The 27,890-nt window shown below is 55.7% G+C and overlaps 1 protein-coding gene across 2 annotated transcripts in view; it reads left to right on the forward strand.

The window, feature by feature from the left end:
- The window catches only part of PTPRN2 (protein tyrosine phosphatase receptor type N2), a 519,628-nt gene that overhangs the window by 284,518 nt on the left and 207,220 nt on the right, over window positions 1-27,890 (forward strand). For both annotated transcript variants that reach the window (XM_064487140.1, XM_064487141.1), the window contains exon 12: window positions 11,525-11,589. In XM_064487140.1, the coding sequence (XP_064343210.1) occupies window positions 11,525-11,589 (65 nt within the window). The remainder of the gene's footprint in view (window positions 1-11,524; window positions 11,590-27,890) is intronic.

A 27,890-nucleotide genomic window follows, 5' to 3' on the forward strand; every position in this document is an offset into this window, starting at 1 on the left:
CAAACCCCAGACACTGACTTGTAGACGTGGAATGTGAATTCCAGAGTCTTACCTGTTTACAGGAATGAAGAGGGGAAGGAGATATGTCCCAGCAGCCAAGAGCCTGAAATGACCAGAAGTGCTTTTTAAAAGAATTGAATTATTAAATGAAAGACATAATAATAGAAATTTTAAACTCAGGAGTGTTTAAATCTAGCTGAAGAGAGAATTAGTGAACTAAAACATGAAACTGAATAAATTATCCAGAATGCAGCCTAGAGAGAGAACGAAATAGAAAATGTGAAAAGAAAAGAAACAAAGTACGTACGCCTAGAAAACAAAGCAAGAAAATCTTACACACTTAGTGGGAGTTCCCGGAGACAGTCCCCCTCGAGTGGTCAAGAGAAAACATTTGAAGGTAAAGAGGCTGAAATTTCTCAAAATCTCACTGACGGATGACACCAGTCCTCAGATTCAAGAAGTCTGTTGGCGTGAACACAGTTTCAAATCTGGATTCACAGCAGTGAGACTGCAGAACGCCTAAGGCAAAGCAAGAATCGTGAAGTCAGCCAAGGATGAGAGACAGCTGCCCAGGAAGGCATGGGAGTTTGAGCCACCGCTGATGTCTCAGCAGCCAAACGAACCAGAAGACAGTGGGGAGCAACGTCGTCACATCACTGGGGGATTGTTGTCCACCTCAAATTGTACCCAGAAAAAGTGCTGTCCAAAACCGACGGCTTAAAGATAAGGGCTGAATAAAGATACTTTCAGGGAAAAAAAAAAAAAGAGTTTGTCACCAAGAGATTTTCATTTAAGTTAATTCTAAAGATTTACCACATGCAAAAGAAAGTAACCCCCTAAGGAAGACCTGGGGTGCAGAAGAACAAGGAGCAAAGAGAGCAGCAAATGTGGGGACAGAGTCTGCCGTGTGCAATAAAGCCGCATGAGGCCAGAAACAAGGTAGGGCTGAGACAGTGAGGGTGGAAACAGTAGCATTTGAATGGAGGTGAGGCTGCTGGGTGGGAGCGCTCGGGGTCTCTGGACACTTAGGAACAGAGCTGGTCTTCACTGACGTGAGCGTTTGCTCCCTGGGGACACCGAGATCTCTGCGAGACCACTGAACGTGGAAACAGGGAGTGTAACGTTTAAACATAAAGGCAGCAGAGGCTGTTAGAAGTGAATTCAAATATGTGAGGAATCACAATAAATGTAAAGGAGCAAAAGTCCCAATCAGAACAGAGATTTACAGACTGGAAAAATATATATGTTGTTTATGAGACACAAAAAGTTTTATATGTACATATATAGAGAGAGAGAGAGAGAGAGAGAGAGGGGGAGAGAGGGAATGCATACATCAAAATGGAAATTTTAAAAATACTGTTCAGTGATAATGGATAATAGAAACACTGAAGTATATTTTAATACCTGAGGGTTTGCTTTAAAAACAGCACGTTGGAAGAAACTTGTTGCTTCAACTGTTCATATTAGAAAGGAAACAAGACTTCGAACAATTGACTACATTTTAAGTTTAAGAAATATGAAAAAGAACAACATAATAAACCCAAATAAAGTGGAAGGAAGGAAATAATAAAGATAAAAGCAGAAATGACCGAGATAGAGAGCAAACACAAACGGAGGACAGGCAAATAATATTTCTTCTTGGAAAGAACTGATAAAATTGAGAAATCTCTATCATAAATGTCAAGATAAGGGAGGAGGGCAGAACAGCACTGGGCACGACGAGTGGGGTGTGCACAGGGGGGCTCTAGCGTAGAGGAGGTCGGCAGAGGGACGGCAGTGCCGTGAGAGCTCACTTCAGCATGCAGACATCGTGACCAAAATGACAAAGCAGGAGACTTTCATGATCCTATAACCAAAGAAGAAATTGAATTAGTAGTTGACGTTCTTCCCACACGGAAAACCCCAGGCCCGCGTATTTTACAAGCAGGTACTCCGCACGTTCAGGTGAACCCCGTCCTGCAGAAAACTCCCTGGCTCCTCACCTCCTGAGGTCAGGAGACCCCTGCTACCAAAACTCAGCAGTGACAATGCAAGGGAGAGAAATTAGGGACAAATTTCCTCTGAAACACAGGTGCACAAGCTGAACCAAACACAAGAAGGTGAAGCTGGCAACTTATTTAAAGACTACGTCGTGAAGAGTTTAAGTTCTCACATCAGGAAGATGATGAACATAACTTACCACATTCATAGATTAAAGAAGAAACCTCATTTGGCCATCCGAGCAGATGTAGATAAAAGCATTTGCTAAAATTTAGCAAGTTCATTCATAATAAAAATGCTTAGCAAAACAGGATGAGTTTGTTAACCTGATAAAGTCCTGCAGAAGCATCATGCTTCGTGGTGAAGCACTGGACGTGCCCTCGTAGGAGCAGCAGCAAGACGTTGTGTGTGCCTGTTGCGCTGCGGGAGCCACGGCGGCACCGGCCAAGCAGGAAACAGAAGGAAGGTGGAGGAAGGAAGAAAGAAACACGTAACTTTGACAGGCGATTTACTCACTCAGAAACACCAAGGAAGATCCAGATAATTTAATAGAATTAGTCAGATAGTGGAGAAAGGTTGCCATGTATGAAGTCACGTGCAAAAATCAATTGTATTTCTATACTTAGAAAAAAATTAGGAAATATAATTTAAAAAATGGTAATTGTTTACCATAGCATGAAAAAAAAAGGTACTAGGAATGAATATTTTCCAATGCGAGACCTTTATGGAGAAAACTATGAAACGTGTTGGAAAGACGTGAAAGAAAGCCGAAACGCTTGGAGACGCTACACGAGCACAGACTGGGACTAAAGGTGTTATTTCCCCAAACCTCCAGAGTCAAAAAAATTTTAACAAAAACCCCAGCAGCTTTGTTTATTTTTGTGTTATATTTTTATGTTTATTTGGGAGCTTGATGAGCTGATTCTTAAGTGTCTTGGTGCAAAGGGCTGGAGCAGCCAGAGCACCCCCTCCAGGAAGCGGGGAGAGGGGCCTGCTGTCCTGGGGTGCAGCCGGTACCGGTGTGGGGCTGGAGACGGGGCAGGCCTGGGCTCGCAGGAACAGCGGGACCCCAACAGCAGGACCCCAGCAGTCGGCCCTCCTGTGGAACTGGTTCCTGATGGAGTCGGCATCGCAGATCAGGGGAGAACGACCTTCTCATAATTGTGCTGCGAAAACAAGGCGTCTGCTTGGAAGAAAACCTCTCCTCCACAGAATCAGCCCCTGGATGTCAGACGTACACGTGAAGGGCAAATCCTAAATCTTTTAGAAGAAAATATACAACGACATCTTAATGATCTTGGGATAGGGAAGTTTTGCAACCAGATACCCAAAGCGCAAACCTTAAAGAAAATGATAAATGAGACTGTATTAACATTAAGAAACGTAAAAAGCCAAGTCACAAATGGGGATAAGACAGTAACACATAACTGGCAAGGTCTCAGTGTGCAGAATGTTTACAGACCTCCTACAGAGCAGGAAGAAGGCAGACAACCCAACAGGAAAACGGGCAAAGGCATGGCAGAAGGTTCACGTGAGAGGAGGCAGGAATGGCGAGGACACACGCACGGTACGCAGCCTGGCTTGTAACAGAGGAACGCAAGTTGACATTACAGAGAGATGCAACGTGACACCCCCAAACCGGCAAGTGTCTGTCTGACAACAGGCGCAGGTCTGGAGCAGCAGGAACGCTTGCGAGCGGGTGGCAGGAGTGTGAGTTGATACGAGCACTTTGGGGCTCTGTCCCAGCGATGCCACCAGGGCACGTCCCCTCCCTGCACCTGGAGCCATGGGCAGGGATGCCCACGGCTGCCCACGCCGATCAGGAGCAGAGGGAGAGGAAGCAGCCTCTGGTCCACTGGCTTGGACAATTGGCGGGAGAAACAGATCAGGATGTGCTGAGATCATGAATGCAGCCAGAGGCAGTGAACAGATATGAGTCACCGCCAACGCAAAGCCAATTCCAGGCCTCGGAGACATGAGGCTCAGCACGGGCCTCAAGCTGGAGGACATGCATGACAGTGTCTCATCTCAGTACATTCAGGCCCAGCGAAAGTGAGCGGTGTGCACGTATGTGGACAGGTCTGCAGAAAAGGGAAGCGTCGCCCCAGAGCTCAGGGGAGTTGATCCGCCCCGTGGGGGGAGCCCCGAGCGCCGCATGGAATGGTAAGGCTGTGCGTCTTTTTCAGAGGGTGGCTACCTGGACAGGTGCTGTCTTATTATTTATAACCAACACATATTTTATGAAACATCTAATCTTCAAACATAAATATAAAGTATGGATACTTTGGAATTACAAATTAACTGAAGAAATATTTCTAACCGTCAAGGGAAAGTCATCATGAGTGACATGGGAGGTGCTTCCCAGAAGCCTGCGACACACGTCTAATCACGGAGTTTCACACATACGGATGCCATACGCAGTATTTCACCCACCACACCAGCGCTGCTGTTTCTTCTGCACAGTGAGCCTCGGGCTACGTAGAAACCAGCCTCGTTGCGTTGTTTTAAATATCTAAGGGGGTGTCTCCCCAAACTGGAAATCCGTGTAGGAAGCCGGCTGCCTCAGCCGCTCCTGACGGGAGTCCTGCTGGCCTGTGCCCTGCCCGCTCCTCCCTCCCAGTCAGGCCTCCCCGCCCGCACAGTGACGTGGGCTCTTCGGGGGACGACGAGGTGCGCCCCCGCTCAGGGCCTCTGGAGCCCTGACTGGGAGCAGACGAGCCCGCCTCCCTGCAGGAGGAGGTGCTGCCCACCCCCCACCCCCAGAGAGGACGGGGGCGCCCACCCTGTCCTCCCCTCCCTTGGAGCAAAGCCTCACATGGTGTCTCTGGTTTTGGTAAACAGTGTCGGGAGAGCAGCCACGTTCCAGGGTTATTTTAATTCTTTCTGACAGTTAGCGAAAACCCAAACTCTACTTCAGATGACCCAGCCTAAAGTGAAGAACGTAGGGCGACTGTGTTGTCGCCGCGCAGGGGTGCCGCTGCGGGGACCTGCCCTGCCCGCGGTCTCAGGAGACTCCAGGTGCCCTCCTGCCACGACGCTCAGCCCGGGGCCTGACAGGCCATCCTGCGCGGTTTGCTCCACATGCAGACGGCAGCTCCCGCACGGCCACGTGGGGACGGGGGACTGAGAACGCGCCCGACGGTCCTGAGCCCGAGCTCGCGGAGGGCCGCCTTCGGTGGTGAGGACTCCAAGTCCAGCAGGCAGCCTAGACGTCTTCTCTGCTTCGATGCTTATTCAGAAAGTCCAACCATGGGTGTGGAAAGGACCTGCACACGTGAGGCTGTGATGACACGGTAACTCACGGTCACAGTGAGGGATGGCGCAGAAACCTCCCGCAAGAGCTGAGGTTCCTCGTGCACGCTGCGGGTCACGGCTCCGTTCCCTTGACAGACAGTCACCGAGAGCCTCCGGCGAGCTGACGCTGACCCAAGTGCGGGGCCGCCTGCCTCATAGGACAGAACTGCTCTGTAGAGCCACCTTCTAGGCAGGAAAACTGGTAAGTAAGTGCACACTGCGTTGGATGGAACAACCACTCTGCAGAAAAGGGAAGCTGGTGGGGAGGGGTGGGAGATGGGCTGACACTGGGTGGCAATAAAGTGACTTAACAGCTGAGACGTGGAGGAGGGGAGTCCCGTAGACACTGGGGGTGAGCATTCTAAGCTCGGGGAACAGACAGCGAGTGCAGAGGCCCCAAGGCAGGAGGGCCCACTCCTAGGAGCGCCCAGGCTGGAAGGAGCGGCCGGCTGGCAGGGCCGCGGCCAAGGTTCAGATCTGAAGGCCTGACTCCTGTGGCAGGAGCCTGAGGCCACAGGGGGGACCCCGCAGAGCATGAAACCCTGCTGGGTTTCTAATAGTGAAAAGTCTACAGCAGGAGAATGAGCTGTTAACATTCCGCCTTCATACTTGGAAACTATACATTCATAATGAAAAGAAAGTTTAAATATATGTAAAGCTATGGGTTTTGTTTCTGAAAATCAGCCGAATATAAAGGACAGTTGGACTGAATTATTGGTGGTTCTCTTATTGGCTGAGCGGAGTTTGGATGAGCATTGAGTTAAAGACGTATGTAATTCCTAAATTATTGTGTATAAATACAATAAGTTTATAAACATATTTGTAAATATATTTTCTTCACTTTGTTTTACAAAATTATTAATAATATTGTTTAACAAAGATTTTCATAAAACTGCATTTAGACAGAAATGATCCAGCTGTAATTTCATACAATGTATAAAATGTGAAAGCAATTTTATCAAAAATATACATATGAAATTGAAAATTAAAATTATATGCCTTCAAAAAGTCATATTTTAAAAAATATTCAAAATGAACTATTATAAAACAAAATATAATTAATATTTTTCTTTAAAATATTCAAGATTAACTATTATAAAACAAATTTTTCTTTAAAATTTTCAAAACGAACTATGATAATTATTAGACAAAATATAATTCATAAACAATCTTTAAATCTAAAGTGTTAATTAAACTTTTAATTCTATTTTTTTAAAAAGAAGTAAAATTGTAGTTTTTTTATAAAGATAAAATACGAGCAGTTGTAGCCTCAGGACCCGTCCAGCCCCCAGCCAGGACCAGGACTCGTGACACGGTGTCTCACCTGACGTCCAGGAGAACTGGTAACTAGTGGACGTTGTTCTGGGTGCAGAATGCTTCTGGGCCACCGTGTGCGGCTGCTGCAGGTCCACAGTCATCCAGGAAAACCTGAAGGACCGCAAACCAAAACGCGAAGATAGGCCGGGGTGGACGCTCAGCACTGCTGGGAAAGGGGGCCTCTCGAGCCAGGAATCCTTTGCTTTCCAGCTGAGAAGCAGGCTTGACAAGTTAATTAACTTGTGTCTTACCCCCGCCCCGCGCTCCTGAGGCTCAGACCCCCAGCCCCTCCTGCTCTCAAACCCTTGTGGCCTTAGGTGGCAGCAGCCTGTTGTCCAGAGGACAGGAGGCCAGATGTGGGGACCCTCCCCACCCGCGTGTCCTGGTGGCCGGTGGAGAAGACCACAGAAGCAGGCGTCTGCCCCTGCGGTCCTGCTGTGGTCCCGTCCCTCACCCAGCGGGTCTGCGGCGGGACCAGCTGCCCAAGTGCCAGGCCCCAGGGCGGGGTGGGGGGGGCGGTGGAGAGGGGCGGGACCAACTGCCCAAGTGCCAGGCCCCGGGCGGGGGGGTGGAGGGGCGTCGTGTTCTCAGTGAGACTGAGACTAAGCGGGGCTGCAGCCCAGGGACCCCCTGCCCAGCTCCAGGTCAGGTGTCGACGGCTCACCTCTGGCCCTGGAAGGACCACTGTTCACCTGGGCCCTGGCTCTGAAAACCCCCTTGGCCCTGACACAGAAAAGGGGAGGTGTGGGCGAGATGGCCTGGGCACTGTGGGGTCTGGGCACCCAGAGCATCGAGGTCAACTGTCTCCCAAATCTGCTCCCTCCCAGGACTGACCTCAGCCGGACAGGTTCCACGTGGGGCATCTCTAAGGAAAGGTCGAGTCACTTCCCGGCGATGGGAAGGGAAGGTTGATGGTGGCCGTGCGGGTTTCCGTGAGGCCGGCCCAGGGCAAGGGGGGCTGGTGGGTCTAACCAGCAGCCCCCAGACATCCAGCCTGTCTGCTTCCACAGACGCCTCTGGGTGTAAGCAGGTAGCCGAGCGCAGCATTTCTCCTAAGGTGGAAGCAGGTACGGATGTTCCCCCGGGAGCAGGACTTGTGGCTCCGCCAGAAACCGCCCCCGCCCTTTCCTGCAGGCGTCCAGCCCCCCTGGCGTCTGCCGCCTCCCGCACCCCCACTCGCCGCCCTCGGGCTTGCTAGCGCGGCACAGCATTGAGTCGTCCCGTCGCAATTTAGATCACAGAAGGGACTTCTGCTCATCCTTTCAGGTTAAAATCACGAGGATAAAGAAAGAGGCAAAATTATTCCACTGTCGCTACGTGCTTAATTATATGGAATGCTGCATAAATTGTCAAGTGCAAAGAATTATTCTGATAAATTAAAATACTAATTAAATAGGCTATTGCAGAATTTTGAGAACATTGTAGGGTTCTGCTTCTCCAGGTAATTTGCATATCCTTCATCTAGTGAATTTAATTTTAAAGGACTTCTTTTTGTGTTTGGAAACCCTTTTTGTCTCCCGTGAAGATAAGAGTGGGCTTTATGCATTGTTCTTGCCTTTATTAAAGCAGCTTCTCCCGGGGTCTCTGCGTCCTGGCCTGCCGGCAGCTCACGCCCACCAGCTCAGGGTCCATGTTTGGCCATGGAAGTAACTCAGACAGAACATCTGGCCAATGAAAGGCTTTTCTTTCCCCCTCAAAATGCTTCCTCAAAGCCTGAAAAAAAAATGGGAGAATTTTGCACCCAGGTGGAGGTGGTGCTGAACTTACACGTGTTTCCAGAAAGAAGGTGTGTTGCGGGGGGGTGCTCGGAGGTGTGGGGGTGCCTCTGAGCCAGGTCTGAACGCCTGTTGGAGGTGCTGTCCGTATGAGGGACACAGTCTAGGAGCACACAGACCACGTTCTGTGGCGGTTTGGCTCTGCGGGAGAGACGCAGGGGCAGGAACCCGTGCAGCCATGTAGGGAACCCTGCGAGGGAACACACAAAATGACAGCGTGTGGAAACATCGCTGAGCAGGGCTCCAGGATGCCCTGAGGACGGCAGAGCACACTGAAGAGCGCTGGGCCGGTTTCTCTTGTGGGTCGGTGTGAGCGCCAACAAATAAATACAAGTGAACAGAAACCCCAGAAGGGCTGTGCTGAGGGGGAGTTGGGTGCCTTGTACACGCGCTGGAGAAAAGGCACCACTGGGTGTCTGTCTGCTACGCCCACCAATGAGACATTTCAAGGAACAAAAAGTTACATTAAATACAGAGCCAGCAGGCACCGCTGGAAGGGGCCTGACGCCCGACCGAGAAGGTCGCAAAGGAGCGCAAAACCGCGAGGCATTGGTGTGAGTCCCAGAGACGGTGCGGGCCCCGGCCGCCAAGGCGCCCCGCGGGCGTGTTGGGAAAGCCCATCGCGTCTCCACGGAGACTTCTCGGCCAGGAGCGGGAGACGGGCTCCGGGAGAACCCCACAGGGCACTGTCACTCTAGCGACGATGGAGGTGGACGCCCCTTCCAGAAGTTTCTGCAGCTTGTCGGAAGGTGCCCGGGGAGATTTTCCAGTAGAAGCGATGATGTGTGTTTTTTTGCCATGGCCCCTGAGGGCGTGGGCGCAAAGGCCAAGGGGCCCCGAGGGGAAACACGCGCTTTGTTTTATTGTTTATTTAGTGGAGGTACCGGGATGGAACCCAGGACCTCGTGCGCGCTAGGCGCGCACGCTACCGCCGAGCCGGATTCCTCCCCCTGGGGACACGCACACCTTAGCATCGAGGAAGCATGGCGGGTTAAGACCTAAACTTCGCACACAAAGTGCCATCCAGACGGGGCTGGAGCCAGTTGGGACTGGCTCCCCAGATATCATGTTCACTTTTCCAGGAACGTTTTGAACCAGTGATTAAACGCAGCCATTATGAAAAATTAAATTCCACACACTTGCAATTAATTATGTCAGAAACAAAGGCTTAGATACCCAGCCAGTTGTCCACTACGTTCTGTGGTTCTCTGTGCGCTGAGGTCATGTCACCCCCAGGGGAGGAGGAATGCCGCCTCTGGTGAGAGCCCCTCCCCCACTCCCCTCACCCCGTCCCACTTGGGGCTGCGCGAGCCTGCCCTGGTCTCATTTGAGGACAAGGACGTGGTTTTGCTGGAAAGGTCTCCCCACACCTGGCAGCTCTGAGACGGTCCTGTGTTCACGGAGGGGAGGGGTCGGGTGGGTTTCTGGAGGGAAAGGGCTGAGGGCCTGGGGACGTACCTGCCCGGGCCTGGTTGGGGGGTTGGGAGGTTGGTGGGGGGACAGAGGAACCTGGAAGCTATGCTGACACTGACTGTCCCCCCAGACAGATGACCCGGGAGGTGCTCAGGTGCAGAATGGCCAGCGTCCCACCTGCCGCCTGGTGTGGGGATGGACTTGTGGGCCAGTGGGCACGGCCTGCGGTCACCCCGGGCCCCCTGCTTGGTGGAGAAGGTTTTGCTGGAACACAGCCAGACCCGTCCCTCTTTCTTAGTACTGTCCCCACAGCCGTGTCGAGACCCACGGTGGCCAAGCTGGCCGTTTCTAGGAAGGACGTTCGCTGCCCCCAGACTGGGTGACCTGCGGAAGTGTTGCCAGGCTGGTTTGTTCATTCCAGAGCCTGAACTGTCTGTTACTTCTCCGAGGCAATAAATGGAGTATTTTTAATTCCCGTCTTTATGTGCTCTGTGCTCCTCAGTCTGCTGAAGACTCGCTGTTATCCCCCCAGAGTGGCCTGTCATTCAATAAAATGTCTCCTTTGTTCGCAAGAGAACATTAAAATCAATTGCTTTGTGCTCTGCCTCTTACAGAATATTCCCCTCCACCAGGGTTTACTTTGGGGCCACCGCCCCTCCCTGCCCCCTTGGCGCCGCCACCCAGCTCAGAGCCCCTTAAAGTGCTGCTGCTCCGACCCCGGGCCGGGGGTGTGCCCCTCTCTCAGTGCCCGCACAACTGCCCACACGTGGAAGTGGCGTTCCTCCATCCAAGGGAGACGGTTGGAGGGCCCCAGAGGCAGGGGAGGCCGGCTGCAGCAGGACCTGGGGTGTGTGTCCTTGGAACAGATACAGTGTCGCCCCCAGGACTAACGTGGGCATTTTACAATAAGGGGTGAAAGTAATTTCTGTTTTCTTGCTCTCTCATTCTGTGTTAATCACAATTGCAAGGCACTCTTCATTCTTAAGGTTTGCAATAAAATTCCGTTTCTTTCTGGTTTTCATTTCCAAAACAATGGGGCTTTATCCAGAGGAATATTTCCACAGAATCGTAAGCCACGGCCAATCGCTCTGTGACACAGCTTCTTCTCCAGGAGGGGTCCGGGGGTTTGCCGCGCGGGCCCCAGGGTTAGCTGCGCTCTCACTCCGACTGCTGGCTGTTTCTAGGGCTCACCCTGCCTGGGCTGATACGCGTTCTCTGTAAGTCTTCCTCATCCTAAGTCAGGAGCAGGCCAGGATGAGGATGGCACCGGAGCTAAATGGTCGCAGGATGTGTCTTGTAGGGGCAGGAATAAGAGGGAATAAATGAAGCAGCTCCCAGAGCTAACGGGACGGAGGCATCACTCAGTCTTGCCTGCTACTGAGCCTTTCTGTGGACACAGAATGCTCGTTAATAGAACCTGTTTTCCAGTGATTATAATTAACAACCATCATGTCGTCCTAAAATCAGACTTCGCAGTCTGCAAAGCAGGTCTGCCTACAGTTTCTCACCCAGTCTTCCCAAGGGTGCTGTGACTTTCCTGAGACAACGTTTTATGGGCAGAACTGGGGGCACACATCCACTGGCCAATCAGTGGGAGCCTTCTGCCCAGGCTCGTCCACGGCACTGATTGGATCAGTGGTCGGAGCGGGGCCTTCCTGGAACGTGTCCAGAGAGGGAGCGCTCAGGGTGTCTTGAGAACGTTGCCTCTCTAAGCTGACCTCTTACTTCTTAATTTCTCCTAACAGCTGACAACAAGGAGAAACTGGAAGAAATGTCAGGACTGAAGATCCTTCAGACAGGAGTCGGCTCGGTGAGTAGCTGCAGGCTGTCTGCTGAGACACCCAGGCGGCCGTGTGGTCTTGGGGGAGAGGCCGGGCGAGCACCGGCCGGGGAACAGTGGGAGGGTCTGTCCACGCGACGTCGTGCTGCGTTAGCAGAGGAGCCGCTGGCTGGGGCCAGGCTGGTCCTCCCATTGGCTGAGACGCTGTTCCACGATGCCTGGCTAATTGGACAGTTTTGGTTTTGGTTACCTTTGAAATTGTAATTTGGTGTCTCCCCGAGAAACAACAGTCATGGCTAAGGAAAGGTTGGAACTTTTGGAAACCTGTACTTCCTTCTTCAGATGGTTCACAGTTGCTGAGTTTGTGGCCGAGAGAAATGGCTCTTCTCTGGGGTTGAGGGGGCACTTGTATCTTCCTTGTTAAAGACGTGTGTGGGGTGGGGGCAGCATGCAAGGAGAGTGTCTCTGCGGCGAATCCAGGGCCTTGTCCTGATGCTGCTGTGCGGGCGTCAGAAGGGAGCCCTTGGCCAAACGCCCCGTCAGCAGTGAGGGCTGACGGCGCTGAGCCCCGGGGACCCAGTACGCGGGTGCCCGGTCTCGGGCCCCGCAGTGAATTGCACTCACGCGGGGCGGGCGTGCTCCCTCTCAGGGGCAGTATGCGGCCACTCAGAAGTCAGCACGGCCCGAAACCAACCTGCGCCGCGTCTGCAGGGCTTGGCTTCACGGCCTGGCGGTTGATTAACATGAAGTGCACTTGTTCACGGCGCTCCTGGCCTGCAGCAGGTTCCTCCCGGAGCCACTCCGACATCGGCCGCTGTCTTCTTCTCCTGGGGAAGCCCTTGTTCAGTGGCTGTGAGTCTGGCTCCTGAAATGAGAACTCACTTAACCGCCAGTTCTTGTTAGACGGAGGCTCCCTGCCTGGCAAGTAGGGGCGGGGGCTCCTTGCCGAGCGCAGGCAGGAGACCGGGGACCGCAGAGACGCGTCAGCGCGGGGAGGGCCGGCCTGATGAGCGGTTTGGCAGCGGAGGGCATCCTGGTCTTTTCCGGCCGAAACCCAAAATGCACTGTGTGTGACTTTAGCAACCCGTGAGGTTGGGGAGAGGCCAAGGGTCTGTGGGGCCCCAAGACCGTGTGTACCCGTGGAGGTGCGGGGACAGTGGTGGGAAGGGCCAGGTGGCTGGGAGGTCCCGCGCCCGGGCTGGAGGGCTCGGATCCTCGGCCCCTCTTCTCCTGCCCCCTCAGCCCCGTCCAGTGGGGTCCTGTTTGGTGCCACGTGGTGTCCAGAGACTGGGAACGCATCCAGACTGGCTTGGGGTGAGGCCATCGGGGCGGCCCAGTCAGAGGATGCTCTGGTGCTGAGAATCCGCCCCTACTGGGCGGAGTTCCGAGCACACAGGGACAGCGGGCTGGGCTGGGCCCGCCGTGTCTGTGGAAGGGCTGGAGGGGCGGGGAGGGGCAGGACCGGCAGTGGGTCCTCCCGTGCCCACCCCACTGGCCGTCCTCGCGTCCCCTCCTCGCTCTGCTGATCGTCTCGAAAGCCATAACCGCGGAGGTCGGAGGTCTCCTCACCCAGGCAGCTGCCCTGCGCATGCGTGCATGGTCGTCCCGTCTGTGACGCGGACGCCTGTTTCACTGCGCAGAGGCCCTGCCCCTCCCTCATTGGACCGCCGCCCAGTGAACACTGGGGCCCCTGGCCTGGGGCGAGGCACCTGCTCCCACCTCGCTTCGGGGCCGCCTCCTGCCACCCGGTCAGGCCCCCTCTCTCTCCTGCGCCATCGCTGCTCCGTCCTTCTGGCTGAGTAACGTCAGCACACAGATCTGCTGCAGTATTTCCCACCTCAATAAGGTACTCAGCCGCCTGGACACTCGTCTCTCCCCAGCCAGGCCTTCTCACCCCCCCACCTCCACGGGAAAACTTCTCCCAGACTGTGTCCGCACCCCGCGGCTTCTCCTGACACCCACCAGGCCTGGTCCTACCGTTCAGGGCGTCCCCAGGGCCTCAGCTCCTGGCACCAGTGTCACTTCCTGCACGCAGATTCCTTGCCCTCCCGGAGTTGCTGAGTGGCCTCCTTTCTGAGGCCGGTTGTGCTGAGACCCCTCCCCCATTGGATCCTATTCCTGATTCCTCCCTCGCCCCCGAGGGAGCTCACCCAGGCCTCGGAGTTTTATGTTACGTGTACGGTGATGACCTCAGGTCACACCTCCAGCCCCAGCCGGTTCACTGTGATCCACACACGCGCAGACACCAGCCCCTGCACATCTGTCCCTGGAGACCTGCCAGGTGTGGACCCAGCCCGGGCAGTGCCGGGCTCTTGGCGTCCTGCCACAGCCTGGCTCCGCCCAGGCTCCCAGCTCCCGGGTGGAGACGGAGTCGCTGTCAGTTGGGAAAGTGCCATCTGGGACCTGGGTGGATCTGACTCGTGATGCCGGCTTGCGCCTGGCTTCTCTTAACCTCGGAGGGTCACCGTTCCGGGTGCCTGCCCTTCTTGCATGCAGGCGGGGAGATTCTGCCTAGACAGGTGGGCTGCTGGGGGAGTGCACAGGGCAGGGCAGGGCAGACCCCCCACCCAACCACTGCACGGCCCCTGCGTCCTCGTCCAGTCTCCTCTGCTTCCTCTCTGGCCCCGAAGTGGCCAGAAGCCTGACCTCACCCTCCCTGGGGGCAGACAAGGACCAAACCCCAGCCCATTTATTTCATCCACTGATGGAAACGTGGCGGTGAGAGGCTCGCCCAGCCCTGGCTCTCCCTGACAGTGAGGGGTCCCCAGAGGTTCCCTGGACCCACAAGTATCTGGAGACCAGCTCTCCGACCCCTGTCCTTTTCCACATGGCAGTGTTGCATTTCAAAGGCAGTATTGCTCTCACCTTTGAAGTTGTCTGAGGTCATCCTGATGGTTCTAAAGCCCAGGGTCCCACATTCCACGTAGCTTCTTCTGACCAGTCTCCAGTCTGGACAGAGACAAGAGGCGTCCGTGCATTTGGAGCGGGTTTGGGGAAGTAAAAATGGGAGTAGAGGGGCAAGTTGCAATGTCTTTAAAAAGCCAACAGTAGTCCTTTTCCTAATTTTCATAGCCTCGTGCAGTACTGAGCCTGATTTCGATGCTTCTGATTGTTTTTTTGAAATGTATTTGGTATGAATGTCTCTGCTAATTCCTGACTCTGGGAAGTAAAGCTCAGTCTCTGCTAGAAGTCTGACAGCATCCACAGGATCTCTCCCTGGTGCTTGGGACTCAACGTGTGATGACAGATATAGCGGCATTAAACCTTTTAAGCCAAATGGAAACACCTCAAAACAAAATTTAAAGAAAATGAACAGATTACAGTACACTCACACGTTCCTGATAGATCGGTGGTATTTTGACGTGTTTCAAAATCTAATTTCCGATATCTTGAAAGTGTTCTCATTTTTTCAAATTAATAAAGTCACGTGTTTTCCAAAGGAAAATTATAACATTACAAAGAAAAACTCAAATATTTGGAAGAGAAGTAATTGAGGCGGTGTCACCAGGAGAGCAGACTCGCGAGTGTGGCTCCGTTAGTGTGTCTGAAACCAGTCACATCCTGGTTTCTCATCAGTGTGACAGACACGGTGCCATCAACCTGCCCAGCAGCTCAGTGGGAGGAGCGGTGGCCCTGGGGCTCAGCGCAGGGAGGGCTCCGCCTCGGCGGTGGCGGTGACGAGCCCCTCACCGCAGGCTCAGGCGGAAGGGAGGTGCCACCCGCTCAGATTCTGGAAGAGGGAGGAGAAAGTTTTCCCGGAGCCTTTTAGGGCTGCTGATTGGCTCTGAAAATTAATCTGGCCAAGACAGATGAACAGGGGCAAAGCACCACCTTTATTTGCTGTTTTGTGTGACTGGGGGGCGTGCGGGCGTGGAGGTGAAGGTCCCTGGTGGGCACACGGAGCCTTCGTGCTGGGGGTGGTAAGGGCGGGGCGGCCTTGGAGAAACGCTGGGTTTGCAGCAAATGGGGGCGGGGGGTCTGTTTGTCCGGAATCTTCTCCTCGGAGATAAGGAGGTCCTTTCCTCCAGGTTCAGGGGGCACCTCTCCCACGAGGGTCCTAAACCTGCTCCGGGGAGAAGGGTGGGCAGGAAGGAGGGACCTTCGGCCCAGAACGGTGCCACATTGGGGGCAGCATGTCCGGGACCCATCACCAGTGCGGTGTGATGTCAGACGTGGTTCTCAGATACTTCAAAGGGCCCTGGGTTCGGGAGTTTAGCTGGGGGAGGGCAGGAGGGCTCGGAGCCAGCCCTGCACGCTGTCCACTCCCTGGTTTAACCAGGTCCGCCCCTCCCTCTGTCACTTTTGGGCTGTGGGTTTCTCTGTACAAAGAAGGGATTTTGTGGCCAAGACTGTGCCGAGCCCCAAAGTCCCCTAAGAGTCTCGAGTCTCCGGTCTGGTCCTCCCCCAGGAATGAAGTGACCTCGTTATGTGAGGTGTGTGCTGGCGGGCGTGCGGGTCCCCAACGGTCGTCACCTGGAGGCCCGGCGGGTGGGACAGGGACTCAGGACGGGTGTTCCCCAGGCACCACTTGGTCATTGCCCGTCTGGTGGGGGAGAAGCCGCTGCTCTGCACCCTGGTTATTTATCTTTTACTGAAGTGCAGTCGGTTACCATGTGTCGGTTTCCAGCATGCAGCCAGTGTCCCCGTCATGCATGTACACACACATACTCGTTTTCAGTTCTCTTTCATTGAAGGTTGTTATAAGATACTGGATGTAGTTCTCTGTGCTCTACAGAAGAAGTTTGTTTTTTATCTGTTTTATGTACAGTGGTTAAGTTTTGCAAACCTCAGACTCCCAGATTTAACCCTCCCCACCCCGAAGCCACTACTCTAAACAGCTTCATCAAAACCTGAGTCCAGTGGTCTCGGGAGCCCCTGAGAGGAGCTGGGTGTTACGAGCAGACGTGGGCCAGGCCGGGGGCAGAAATGCAGGCGGTGATGGCCCGAGTCACAGGGATGCTCAGGCCGAGTCAGTGTCCCGCCAGGTCCCCAGAGGCCCATTTGCAGTCGCATGGACTCAGGAATGATCTGGTGTTGAGGGGCCTTTCCAACGTGAAGGAGGCACCACAGTAAACCCCCCGGGGGGACCGGGGCAGAGCTCCATGTGGTCGTCAGGTCGAGGGGGCATGGTCAAACCCACAAGTGTCCCTTTTCACACGGTGGGTGGAAGGGGCACCTGCCTTCATCGCACTCAGTAAATTCCTACAGGTGTTCGGGCAGGACCCACAGGTGGTGCAGCACCGACCTGAAGCACTGCGTGTGGTTCCGTGCGGCTCTGCGGCCAAAGGGAATTTGTGCCGAGACAGGAAGCCCCGTGCGGGGGGGCGGGGGACAAGTGGACCTGGGTGAGGAGCCGGCAGACACCCTAACCTCCCCCCAGAGTCTAGTCCAGAGCCTCGTCCCTGAGGTGGTGACAGAGGTGGCTCACAGGTGACAGTCTCGGTTTCTTTAGTAAAGACCAGAAGTGCTCAAACTCAATGCCCAGTTCTCAGAAACCAGCAGGACAGTGTGAAGCCACAGCCTGTGAAACTTCTCACCCCTCAGCCCGGTGATCGTGCTCCCAGAAACAGCTCAAGAGGAGCGTTCGCAGCGGGAAGACGAAGACACGGGCTTTGGGAAAAACAGAACTGCCCTGAATACTGAGCCAGCGGGGGCAACTAATCACATCACCGTCATCACGTAACAGAATCGGGGGGCTCCACTGAAGGTCGCTGTGGCGAGCCTGAACTCAGGGAGCTCTGCGCTCGGACGCGGGACGAGGACCAGGTGTGGGGGGGGCCCGTCCTGGAATGGGCTGGGGGTTCTGAGCGAGGTTTCTCCTTTCCCGAAATTTTGTAAATACCATTTTTAAACTTTCATTCTGAAATCGTTATAGATTCAGAGGAAGTCGTAAAGACGGCACAGAGATGTCCTGTGTACACGTCGCCGAGTCTGCCCCAGTGGTTCCACCCACGTGATTCTAGGAAAAGAGCGAAACCAGGAGGAGGCTGTCGATTCAGTGTGTGTGGTTCTTTGTCATGTTATCTTCAATACCAGTTTTCACGATTTTAATAAAGATAGAACATGCAGCCAGAGGAAGTGAGCACATACTCGTCTTTAAACACATGAGGACGCACGAGGACATACCGCCGCGTGAGCCGCTGCGGCTCCTGGGTTGCCGGGGGGACACGGCCGGCCGGTGCACGTACCAGAGACAAGGGAAAGTTTAAGAGGCTAAGAAGCGGAGTAACAGATACGCTGCCACAGGCAGCAGCGGCCGCGCAGCCGACAGGTGCCTGTGTGTGCCCCGAGGGCCAGTGGCTGAGGTCTTTCCTTAGGGGGTCACACCAGGTCCTGAGGGGTCACGGGGTGCTCCAGCGGCTTGTGTGCAAGCCTCTGATTGGCTGTCGGTGAGGTAAGAGGTTTGGCGTCCACGAAGGGCCGTGGGGTTTATGGCTGCAGGTGGGGATGTGGGCTGAGTTCCCGTGAGACTGGGCGTTCCCCAGGCTGGTAGTTTGTCAGGGGAAACACGCCCCATAAAGAACGTACTTTATCTGAGGAGGGATCGCAGGCAGGCGTCCAGGAGCCCAGGAAGGGGGGTCACTGAACTGAGACAGATGCCAGTTGGCGCCACATTTGTGAAGGTCGTATATGACACTGCATGTACACGGGCAGGACATAGTAAGTAATTAAAAATGTCCCTGGCTTGGGATCCAGACCCGTATTTGGAATTCAACAGGAAGGGCCCTGGGTGTGTGGGCAGCAGAGGAGCAGGAGGGGTGGGGAGGGTGTCCCCTGCGGCGATGGGCCGACAAGGGGTCATGACAAGGCAGTCTTGTCAGGAGGGAGAAGAGGCAGCAGACTCGGGACTGGCTGAAGGAGGCAGTGCATCCAAGGACGCATTGCTGAGTGAGCCAGAGATGTCGGCGCCGGCGGGGTTCCTGGGGAACAAGGCCACAAGCTGCGTCTGAGGTGCTGCTGGAGTGTTTGCAAGAACCAGCCGAACCCGTGGTTAAAGACTTTGCGGCTCCTTAGAGGGGCATGCGGTTGGCCCTCCCCCGTCCCAAGGCTCCCTTCCCATCCAACCGCAGGCCAGCTGTGACCAGAGGACAGAAGGTGGACACCAGCGGACCAGGGAGGTCTGGGAACCCAGACGCAGGCAGTCCAGGGATTCGCGGCATCCGCACCCGCAAGGCCCTCTCAGCTCCGGGGTGTGGGAGGGCTTGGGGACAGAATCTGTGCTGGGGGCCACGGGCCCTGAGGGAGCCAGGCGTCCCCCTCCTGGCCATGTAGGCCTCTCTGCTCGTTCACGTGGGCCCGGCGGCACCAGAGCCCGGCTCCCAGCACTGTCACTGTGTGCGTGGTCGCCGTATTTTATTCTGGTCTGCGTTTCTGGACAGAGAAAACTGATACTTTTTCTTCTAAACGCAAAAAGTACATCAGCTCTAAGAAAAGCCTGCTTACTTGTAAATATTCCTAACCTGTGTTTGGAAAGGGAAACCCACGTGAAAATGCACTGAAACGTTTGCAGGGGCCTGTCCAGACCGGTCTGTGGGTCCCCACACTGAGCGGTGTGTAGAGGTCAGAGTTCAGGGGCCACTGGGCTTCCAGCGCTCCTGTGGTCGCCTCCCTCTGCAGACAGTCGCTGGACGGCCCCCGGAGACCCGCACCCCCACCCCGGCCCCCCCAGCGCAGCCTTCTCTTCATACTGTTTTCTTACTGCTCAGAAGTGAAGAAAATCGCACAGAAGTGTGTTCGATGTGATTAAGTGCACTCGACATACTGACAAATGCAAGTTCATTGTGAGGCGACGTTTCCTTCTGAGATGCCGTATGAAGTCCACGTCACATGGGCCCACGGACGTCTTTTCAATACTTTTCATGATTTAAGGCAGGAGAGGGGCCCTGCGATGAGGCAGTTGCTATAGTGACAAATTCAGTTTTTATTCACCATCGGAGCAAATAGTCACGTCAGATGAAATGAGTATTGCCTGCCTGTGGCTGCGGCAGCCCCTCCCCCTTTCTGACACCCCAGCTGCGTTTTCGTGGAAAGTGCGTGATGTGTGTCCCGCGCTCTGTCGGGGCGGGGCCTGGACAGGCCCCCCCGAGACGCGGAGGGTCCCCGCAACACAGTGCCAGTGGTTCCCGCTGCCTCCTCTCCTGGGCGGTTAGCGTGGTATCAGCAGTTAATTTTTCATTTAAAAAGCTGAACTCCAGGGAGACCCCTGAGAGCCCTCACAATGTAATATCCCAGAAACCCGTTTTCAGTCCTCAGCCCGTAAGACTTGAAATTGCTTGAAGGAGTGGAGAGACTTCAAGGAAGACACGCAGGGCAGACGCCCCACAGCGCGTCCCGGGCTCACCCCCCAGGCGCTGTCCTGGGCACTGCACAGGCATCCTCACCCTGGCCCCGCGAGGTGGGCACACGTCACAGACGAGGAACCGGCACAGGGAGGTCAAGAGGCAGCGACAGTGGTCAGGCTGCCCTGCGGGCGGCCAACCCCAGAGCCCGTGTCTCCTTCCCTAAATGGAACCACACCGGCTTTGAAATCTGCCTGTTGGTGAGAGGACCCTGCTGGCTCCTGTCACTTGGAAGTGCAGGCACCGAGGGGGTGGCTTCAGAGTTGGCTCCTGGTCTCCCAGCGACAGACCTGCACCCTCTGGGTTCCCACGGGAGCTGCTGCTCCGCGTCCTCGCAGGGGAGGGGTGAGTGGGGCATCTCTTTGCTGGGGCTGCAGTCACACAGCCCCACGACCCAGGGGCTCAGGCCCCCCCCCAGTGACCTCACTGTACCATGATCCCCTCGGTTAAGGTCACATCCTGAAGTCCTGAGGGTCAGAATGCCAACGCTGCCCACTTTGGGGGACACAGCTTAGCTCACACACAGCGAGCTGGTTGTGTGAGACCCCCCCCCACTCCACTGGATGGCTGCGCTGTCAGGAACCCCCATCCTAGGGATCCAAAGTCCAGAGGGTGGAGGAGCCCAGAGTCCCTGCCTTCCCCACCCGGCTTTTCCGTAACGTCCCCGAGTGTCTGAGTGACTCAGTCCACGTCTGTCTCTCTTGTCCGTGAGCTCAAGAGTGAAGCCACGTGCGTGGTAATCACCCGCATCTCCAGCCTGGAGCGTGATGCCGGCCACACGGCAGGGGCTCAGTAAACCCTTGGGACAGACTGTTCCGGGGCCTGACGCCCCTCCTGGGCGCGTGCGTCTGCACCGTCTGCTCCAGGGGTCATTCCTCTGCTTTCTCACTGCTCTGACATCTCCGTGGAAGGTGCCTTACTCTGGAAAAGGCTTCTCCCTGCCCACCGTGCCCACCTGATCTGTTGTCACCGGAATACCGGAGGCTCCCCCCTGTGTTGGCCCCAAGGCAGCCGTGGCCCGTCCGCAACCCGTTCCCACCCCAGGCCAGTCTCCCTGGCAACGGATCTGATCCTTTAACTGCTGGTTTGAGTACCTCCCCTAAGCGCAATCCATGGGCTTAACAGAAATTCTTTTTCAGCCATATGAAGTAATTAGTGATCGATATAAGAGAAAATATAATCAAACGCTAAGTTCAAAGTAACCTCGTGTCAGAGCAGACGCGCGGCCTGTGCCACGCTGGCGAGCTCCGCGGAGGGGAGTGCGGCTTGGAGGTACCCGGTGCGTCCGCGTGTGTCCACGTCTCTCCTGCAGTGAGGGCACCTCACTGAGGTGCCCCTGAAGCTGGGCCCAGTTCTCCAGCGTAAACGCCCCAGTGTTCAGTCAGCAGTGAAACGTATGCCCTGCATGTAACGAGCGGTTCCAGGAGGGAAGGGCAGCTGGTGCTAGAGGAACCGCCCTCGTGGGGCTCGGTCCTGGGCAGCGTCGGGGCGTCAGGGCGGCAGAGCCAACCTCCCTCCTCCCTTTCCCGGACTCCCGGGGGCAGCGCCGTCTCCCCTTCCCGGACTCCCGGGGGCAGCGCCGTCTCCCCTTCCCGGACTCCCGGGGGCAGCGCCGTCTCCGAGGCGCCACTCCAGGACCTGAAATTGCTCCACAAGCAGCACCCTGTGGGGGCCACGAGGCCCTGGGATGTCTCTGGTGCCCCTGTCACCACGTGTCACCCCAGATGTGGCACCATCGTGCCAATCTGTGAGAGCGGACTTGTGGCCTGCCCGGGTCCCACAGGCCTCCCACAACTGGCAGAGGGCCTTCAGCCACCGGGGTCCTGCCTGTCAGGGTCCCACCCGGACCGCGGCCACCACCGGTCTGGGTATCAGGGTCCTAAGGCTGCAGTGGCAAAGTGCCCCAGGCCGGGGCTGAGAAGAGCAGAAATGCGCTCTCCCCAGGGCAGGGCGCCGGGAGTCCAGGATCAGGCGTCTCGGGCCGCACGCCCTCCGGAGCCTGCAGGGTGGATCCTCCCTTTTCAGCTCTGGTGTCGCTGGCGTCCTGCACTTGCAGCCGCCTCCCTGCAGCCTCTGCGTCCGTCCCCACAGCCTCCCTGTGTGTCTCATCTCATAAAGACACTGGTCATGGCCTCACCTGAGCTGATCGCGTCTGCAAAGGCCCTGTTTCCAAGAAGCCCTTCCTCCCAGGGCTGAGGGTTAGGCCGTGACACACCTTTTGGGGAGACGCGGTTTGACCCTCAGGATCCACAAGTCACAGATGCCATCCACCTCCTGACCCGAAGCGCCAGGATCGATTATCAGCTGACCTACAACTGAATTTCCCTCCTTTGGGGTTACAGGGCCCTGTCCACCCGCTTCATAACGGAGTTCGCCTCTGCAGCCAGATCGGTTTCCCTGTTAACAGTCAAGTTGGACTGAAAGGACCTCGGGTCAAGTTGGATCCCCTCTGCAGTCCCCTCCCCTGCACACACACACGCACACACACACGTGCTCCCAACACCCGCCGTCTGAGTGATTGACCCTGGCGAGTCGGGGCTGAGAAAATCGGAGAGAACTGCACTCGACACCTGGGGTCGGGGCTGTGACTGACCTCACCTGTCTGGTGAGATGTCGCAGGGAGAGACAGGCATGGCGATGGCTCACTTACAGACCTGTTGGATAGCTGCATATTTTCATGAAAACATGAGAAGTAAATAATTTTTGTTATTTGCATTGGACTGTCATCTTTTCTCATCACGATTCTTGAAAGTTGAAATCCCCTCAGCCTCCTCCCCATGGCACAGGGACACCTGCTGTTCTCCACGAATATGACGAGTTTTTTAACTAGACGGTAGGTTAAGTGCATTTACAGGACTTTACCCACGAAGCTGATGAGATCAAGGACAAAACGCAGATTTTCCGACTTCTGGAGAAACTGCTCTAGGTAGACCTGGTGGGGAGGGGCGCCCCCAGGAGCCCCGGGAAGGGCCGTCCAGGGCCAGCGAGGAGCACCTGGCTTGGTCTCCGTGTCGTGCGGGGGCGTCGTGGTGCTGGCCAGACTCTCACTTAATCCAAGCTTGTACCGCTCGCCCCACGACAGGCCAGTAAGTCGAGAGACGTGGCGTTGGGACAAGGAAGAGCATCTTTATTTGGAAAGCCAGCAGACCGAGAAGATGGGGGCTAGTGTCCCAAAGAGCCATGTTGCCTGACTAAGAGTTCAGGGTTGTTTTATACTAAAAGGGGAGGGGGTCACGTCAGACGTTTCCTGGTTCTGCTCAGCCTCCGGAAGGGACGTGTTAATTTCTTCCTTCCTGGTCACTCGCAGCGGGGCCTGGTCAGGATGTGGCCTGTGAGCTGAACAGAGGTGTTTGAGCTCAGTGCTCCCCTCCGGGAGGCAGGTTCTCAGAGGTGGGCCATGATGTTAATGTAAGCTTATAGGCCACGTCCTTTTAGTGATTAACTTGTAGCAAAAGCGATAGATACAAAGATTAATGTAGAAGAAACAGATCCAATATGGGGTCAGATTTGTTCTTCCCTGTTACACACATTCCTCCTTCCTGACCCCGGACACCCTCCACTCGGGCCCAGCAGCCTGGAGAGGTGCAGGCCTCGCAGGTGCTGGGCACCAGCTGTGGGCAGGCAGCTGAGCTGGGCACCTGGTTCTGCCTCGGCCTCAGGGCCCACCTCCCTGGATGCTGACCACGGACGGGAGCCCTCCCAGGGCTGTGGCTGCGGCGCCTGCACTGCACCTCCGTCTGTGTGGGACGTCTTGTAATCGCGTATTAGGGAGTTCTCAGGACCGTGGGCGCAGGGAGCCTGGGGGTGGCGTCAAGCCGTGCGGAGTGGGGGCGGGGGGCACCAGATTCTTACTCAGCCTGTCTGCACAGACTTCATCCTTTGTCTCTGTGAGATGAAGGCCCTATTAAAGGGCTACTTCGTGTGTACAGACCCTGAATTACACAGCTTTTTTTTTTTTTAAAGAGAGCATAAAGCAAAACAAGTTTAAGAGGTAACTCTCTTCCCTTGAGAAGCACCCGGACCTAATGCTACACTAAGAACGCCTGCTTTCTTCCCCCTCTGCTGGTGACACACCCTGCAGTCACCGAGGGTCTGTCCCTCCAGGCTCGTTCCCAGAGCTGCCTCGGTGAGTCCCACAGTCGGGCCCTAAACAGAAGACGTCTGGTGTCTCCCGTCCCGGAGGCTGGGATCTGACACCCGGGTGTCAGCCAGCTGGCTCCTCCTAAGGCCTCTCTCCTTGGCAAGCGGACAGCCATCTTCCCCCCGTGTCCTGACGTGGCTGTCCCTCTGTGCATGTCTGTGTCCTGATCGCCTCTTCTTGTGAGGACGCAGGTCACGCTGGATCAGGGCCCTCCCACAGGACCTCGTTTTGCCTTCATTATCTCCTTAAAGGCCCCGTCTCCAAACGCTTGTCTTATAGGTCCTGGGGCTAGGGCTTCAACACGGGGACTTGGGACACAGCTCAGCCCCGACACGGACCCGTAATCCAGTCTGTCCTGTTCACGTCTCATTACTCGGGGCTCCTTTTATATGTTAGCCAAAGGACCGCCTAAGGGCAAGTCCGCTTCTGAGAAATACCTGTGTGCTGTGTGCTGCGCCAGACGACACATAAGAAAATGAAGGGTCTACCAAGCCGATCGGGGAGATAAAAATAAGTAAGTGAAACTCAGTGTGCGTTTTCAGAAGCATATGGGGCAGTTCCGTCCAAAACCCTTTCAAATCCGTGGTTTGATCTGGGACACCGAGTCACAGTGATGAAGTGACCATTCGGTGCAGAGGCCGCGACTGTCACCAGTGGTGCTGGGCGTTCAGGCGGGAAGGCTGGTGTCCAGGGTGCGGGGGTGCTGGCCGTGCTGGCTGCTGGCCGGTCCCACTGGGTGGTTTTGCTGGGAAGCACGTCTCGGGATGTGAGGACCAGGGCGCCAGCCAGACGCTCCCCTCCCGCAGGGAGGCCTCCGAACAGTTCTTGACATCGACGCGGTATCAGTCACGTTGCCACTTCATTTCTTTGGCAAAGGGACCTGAGTCTCTGGCTTGTTTCCGTTTTGGTGTTCAGCAGGTGGACTCAGTGGGTTTGGGGCGTCGGTGCTGATTCGTGGTGCTGCCTTCGCGCAACACGAAAGAGGCTGCTTGTTAAACTGCTAATTTTCGGATCTTCTCTAAGTGAATGCAAACAAATTCTGGTCCTCAAAACCCTGCTAATGTACAATGTTCAATTTTTAATTTCCAGTCCATCTTAGATTATGGGATGAAAAACAATATTTAATCCCTCGTTAACACATGAATAAGCGGAAGCTGTCATTTTCAACCAGACAATGACAGGATTATATCAAGAACTGTCAGTTTATGTGAAAACATTATGTTGCCCAAATTTTCATAAAAATTAGCAGTGGGTAATATTCAAGATCAGAGCAATGGAAAGAGGAAAGTCTATTCATGGTAATAAATATTCATATTTGTCTGCTCAGGAGATGAAAATCTAATCAAGGGGCTATTGATGGGCTGGCCTTTTTTTTTTTAACCAAGATGTTTCATCTAAATTGGGTTTGATATGGAAATCAGTCTCACTGGAGTCCCCCAGGCCCCCACACGCGGACACCGCGGCTGGGGTGTCCCCAGGTCAGAGGTGCTGGCGTGCACCGCTGCGGGCGGACGGCGTCACTCTGCTCCGGGTCCTTAGCGCTTCGTGTGTGGAGTCACTTGGACCTTCCCGCCCTTTTTTAAGGAAAAAACAACATAATTTCATGCCGGTTGACTTCTAGCTACTCCAGGGTTAAAATCATCTGTGTTTTTGCTTTTGTTGACAATTACCATAAATCAGAAGACGCTCGGCATGGAGCTTAATGAAATATGTATGATTTTAAAAAGAAAAGATGGTAACTGCAGGATGTTGCTTTGTGTGTGTGTTTGTGTGTGTGTGTGTCTGTATCTGTGTGTGTGGTTTGTGTGTGTGTGTGTGTCTGTCCAGAGCCGTGTCACTCCTCGGGGGCGGGGCGGGGGTGCTGAAAGGAGATGGGGAGGGACTCGTGGGTCACAGCTGCCTGCCAGCTCAGCTCTCCCTGGTGGCCCGGGGCTCCTCCCTGTCCAGTGCTGCTGTGCTCTGCTTGCTGTGTGGATACGGAGCTCACGCCTCTTCTCCAGGAGAAGTCACTCCTCCTCCAAGTCAGTCTCAGTGCGTGTCCTGCCAGCACCGTCCCCTGGGTCCCTGTGCCTGGTTCCCCCAAGCAGGCCTCCCCCGCTGTTACCTGTGACTTACAGCGCCCAGCCCTTCCGTCCCAGCCTCTCATCACCCCGGGGGACCTGCCGCCTCCGCTTCCTCCCTGTGTGACCTGGTCTCTGTGCACATGTTGTACGGAGCTGAGCCGGCCCCGTGCTCAGCCGTCAAGTGCTGTGTCGACAGTCTCGTGCCCTGTAGCGTGGAGGGTTAGGAGCAGCTGGTGTCGCCGTGCGGGCCGGAGCCTGCTGTCTGCGGGCGGGGCCCGGGGAGCCGGCGGCATGCGTCCCAACCTGTCTGAGGCCAAGGCGCAGGAGCACGGGTGTCCAAGAGCAGAGACAGTGACGTCTCAGCTCAAGCAGGGAGCACCTTCGCCACCCCCGCCTTTCTGTCCTGACCCTCGACGGACTGGTGACGCCCCCACCTTGGTCCTTGGTGCAGCCTCTTCCTGCGCTTACTGGTCCACGACTCAGACGCCCACGTCCTCCCAAAACGCGGGCACAGACACACCCAGAAATGGTGTTCCCGGGCCATCTGGGGTCCCTCAGCCCAGGCAAGGTGACACTAGAATTGACTGTCACATGTCCTGGCACTCCTCTTCCCCGCAGCCGACAACCGGAGACGCTGCACGGCAACGTCCTCTTCTCCACGAGGGTGGTGGCGGCCTTCCCGGGTGGGCTGGCCAGCTGGGGTTCCCGCTGCTGCATGACCTTGAGGGGTCGTCCTTGTCACACCAGAGGGAAGGCGCTGGCGGGGTCCCGGGCTTCCTCTTCCTGGGGGTGAAGACCCGCGAGCATCCCGGCCCCGTGTTCCTGCCGAGACCTTGCTGTGGCCCTGCTCCCGGGGGCGGGCCAGGAGCCCGGGCCAGGGTGGCAGGAGCCGGGGGCGGGGGGCGCGGGGCGCGGGGCTCGGAGCCACCAACCGTGGTCGTTGAAGGGGAACTTGGGCCTAACTGGGATTATTACTTGGGGTGGTGTGAACATCGGTTCTGTTCTTTAAAGGGAAGGGATAACTTGCCGCAACGACAACCCCAAAAATAGTGTCAGGGCTTAGGCGGCTTCGGGGGTGCGGTCTGCCCTGGGTTAGTCCTGTCTCCTCGGTGCTGGTCTGCGGGGCGGTGACCCAGAGGAGAAGGCACTGCTTCTCTGTCCTCGGAGTCGTCCCAGAGATGGTGACCGACAGGAGACTTGGTGTAACTGGCAAGGGTCCTCTCATAGCCGAAGAGACCAGAGGGACTTTCTGATGGACCTACTGGGCATTGCTTCGCGGGCCCTGGTTCATCCGGCTGTTACGTGAAAGAAGGACCTGGGAAGGCAGGTGAGTGCGGGATGGAAGTGGGCGTGTGATCAGGTTCCTAAATTCCGACCGTTGTCGGGAGAAGCTGTAGCAGGTGGTTCCCAGGCCAGGAGCTGCTGGAGAACTCGCTTCTGTCCTCCGCGGGTGTGGCCTATGCCACGAGGCCCCGTGGGCCAGTACCACCCCAGCCCTCCTCCGGGAGGGGCAGCGCAGGACCGGCCTCTCGCCTCCCTGTGGTGTAGCCGCGTGGCCGCCGCTGGACCACTAGGGGTCACACTTACATCCCTGGATCCGCAGTCAGCGGGCTCCCGGGATCGGGCGCTCCCTCCTCCGTGAGCCGGCAGGACTTTACCAGGATGTGAGGGATGGGGGAGAGGGGAGAGAGGACAGGAAGGGGGCATGGAGGAACAGCAGACTGGACGTGTCCAGAGCTCTGTCTCTGGGGTGACCCCGCACTCCGGAATTAAGGACCCGGGACTGCA

Source organism: Camelus dromedarius, chromosome 7 (assembly GCF_036321535.1).
Source record: "Camelus dromedarius isolate mCamDro1 chromosome 7, mCamDro1.pat, whole genome shotgun sequence".
Classification (NCBI taxonomy): domain Eukaryota; kingdom Metazoa; phylum Chordata; class Mammalia; order Artiodactyla; family Camelidae; genus Camelus; species Camelus dromedarius.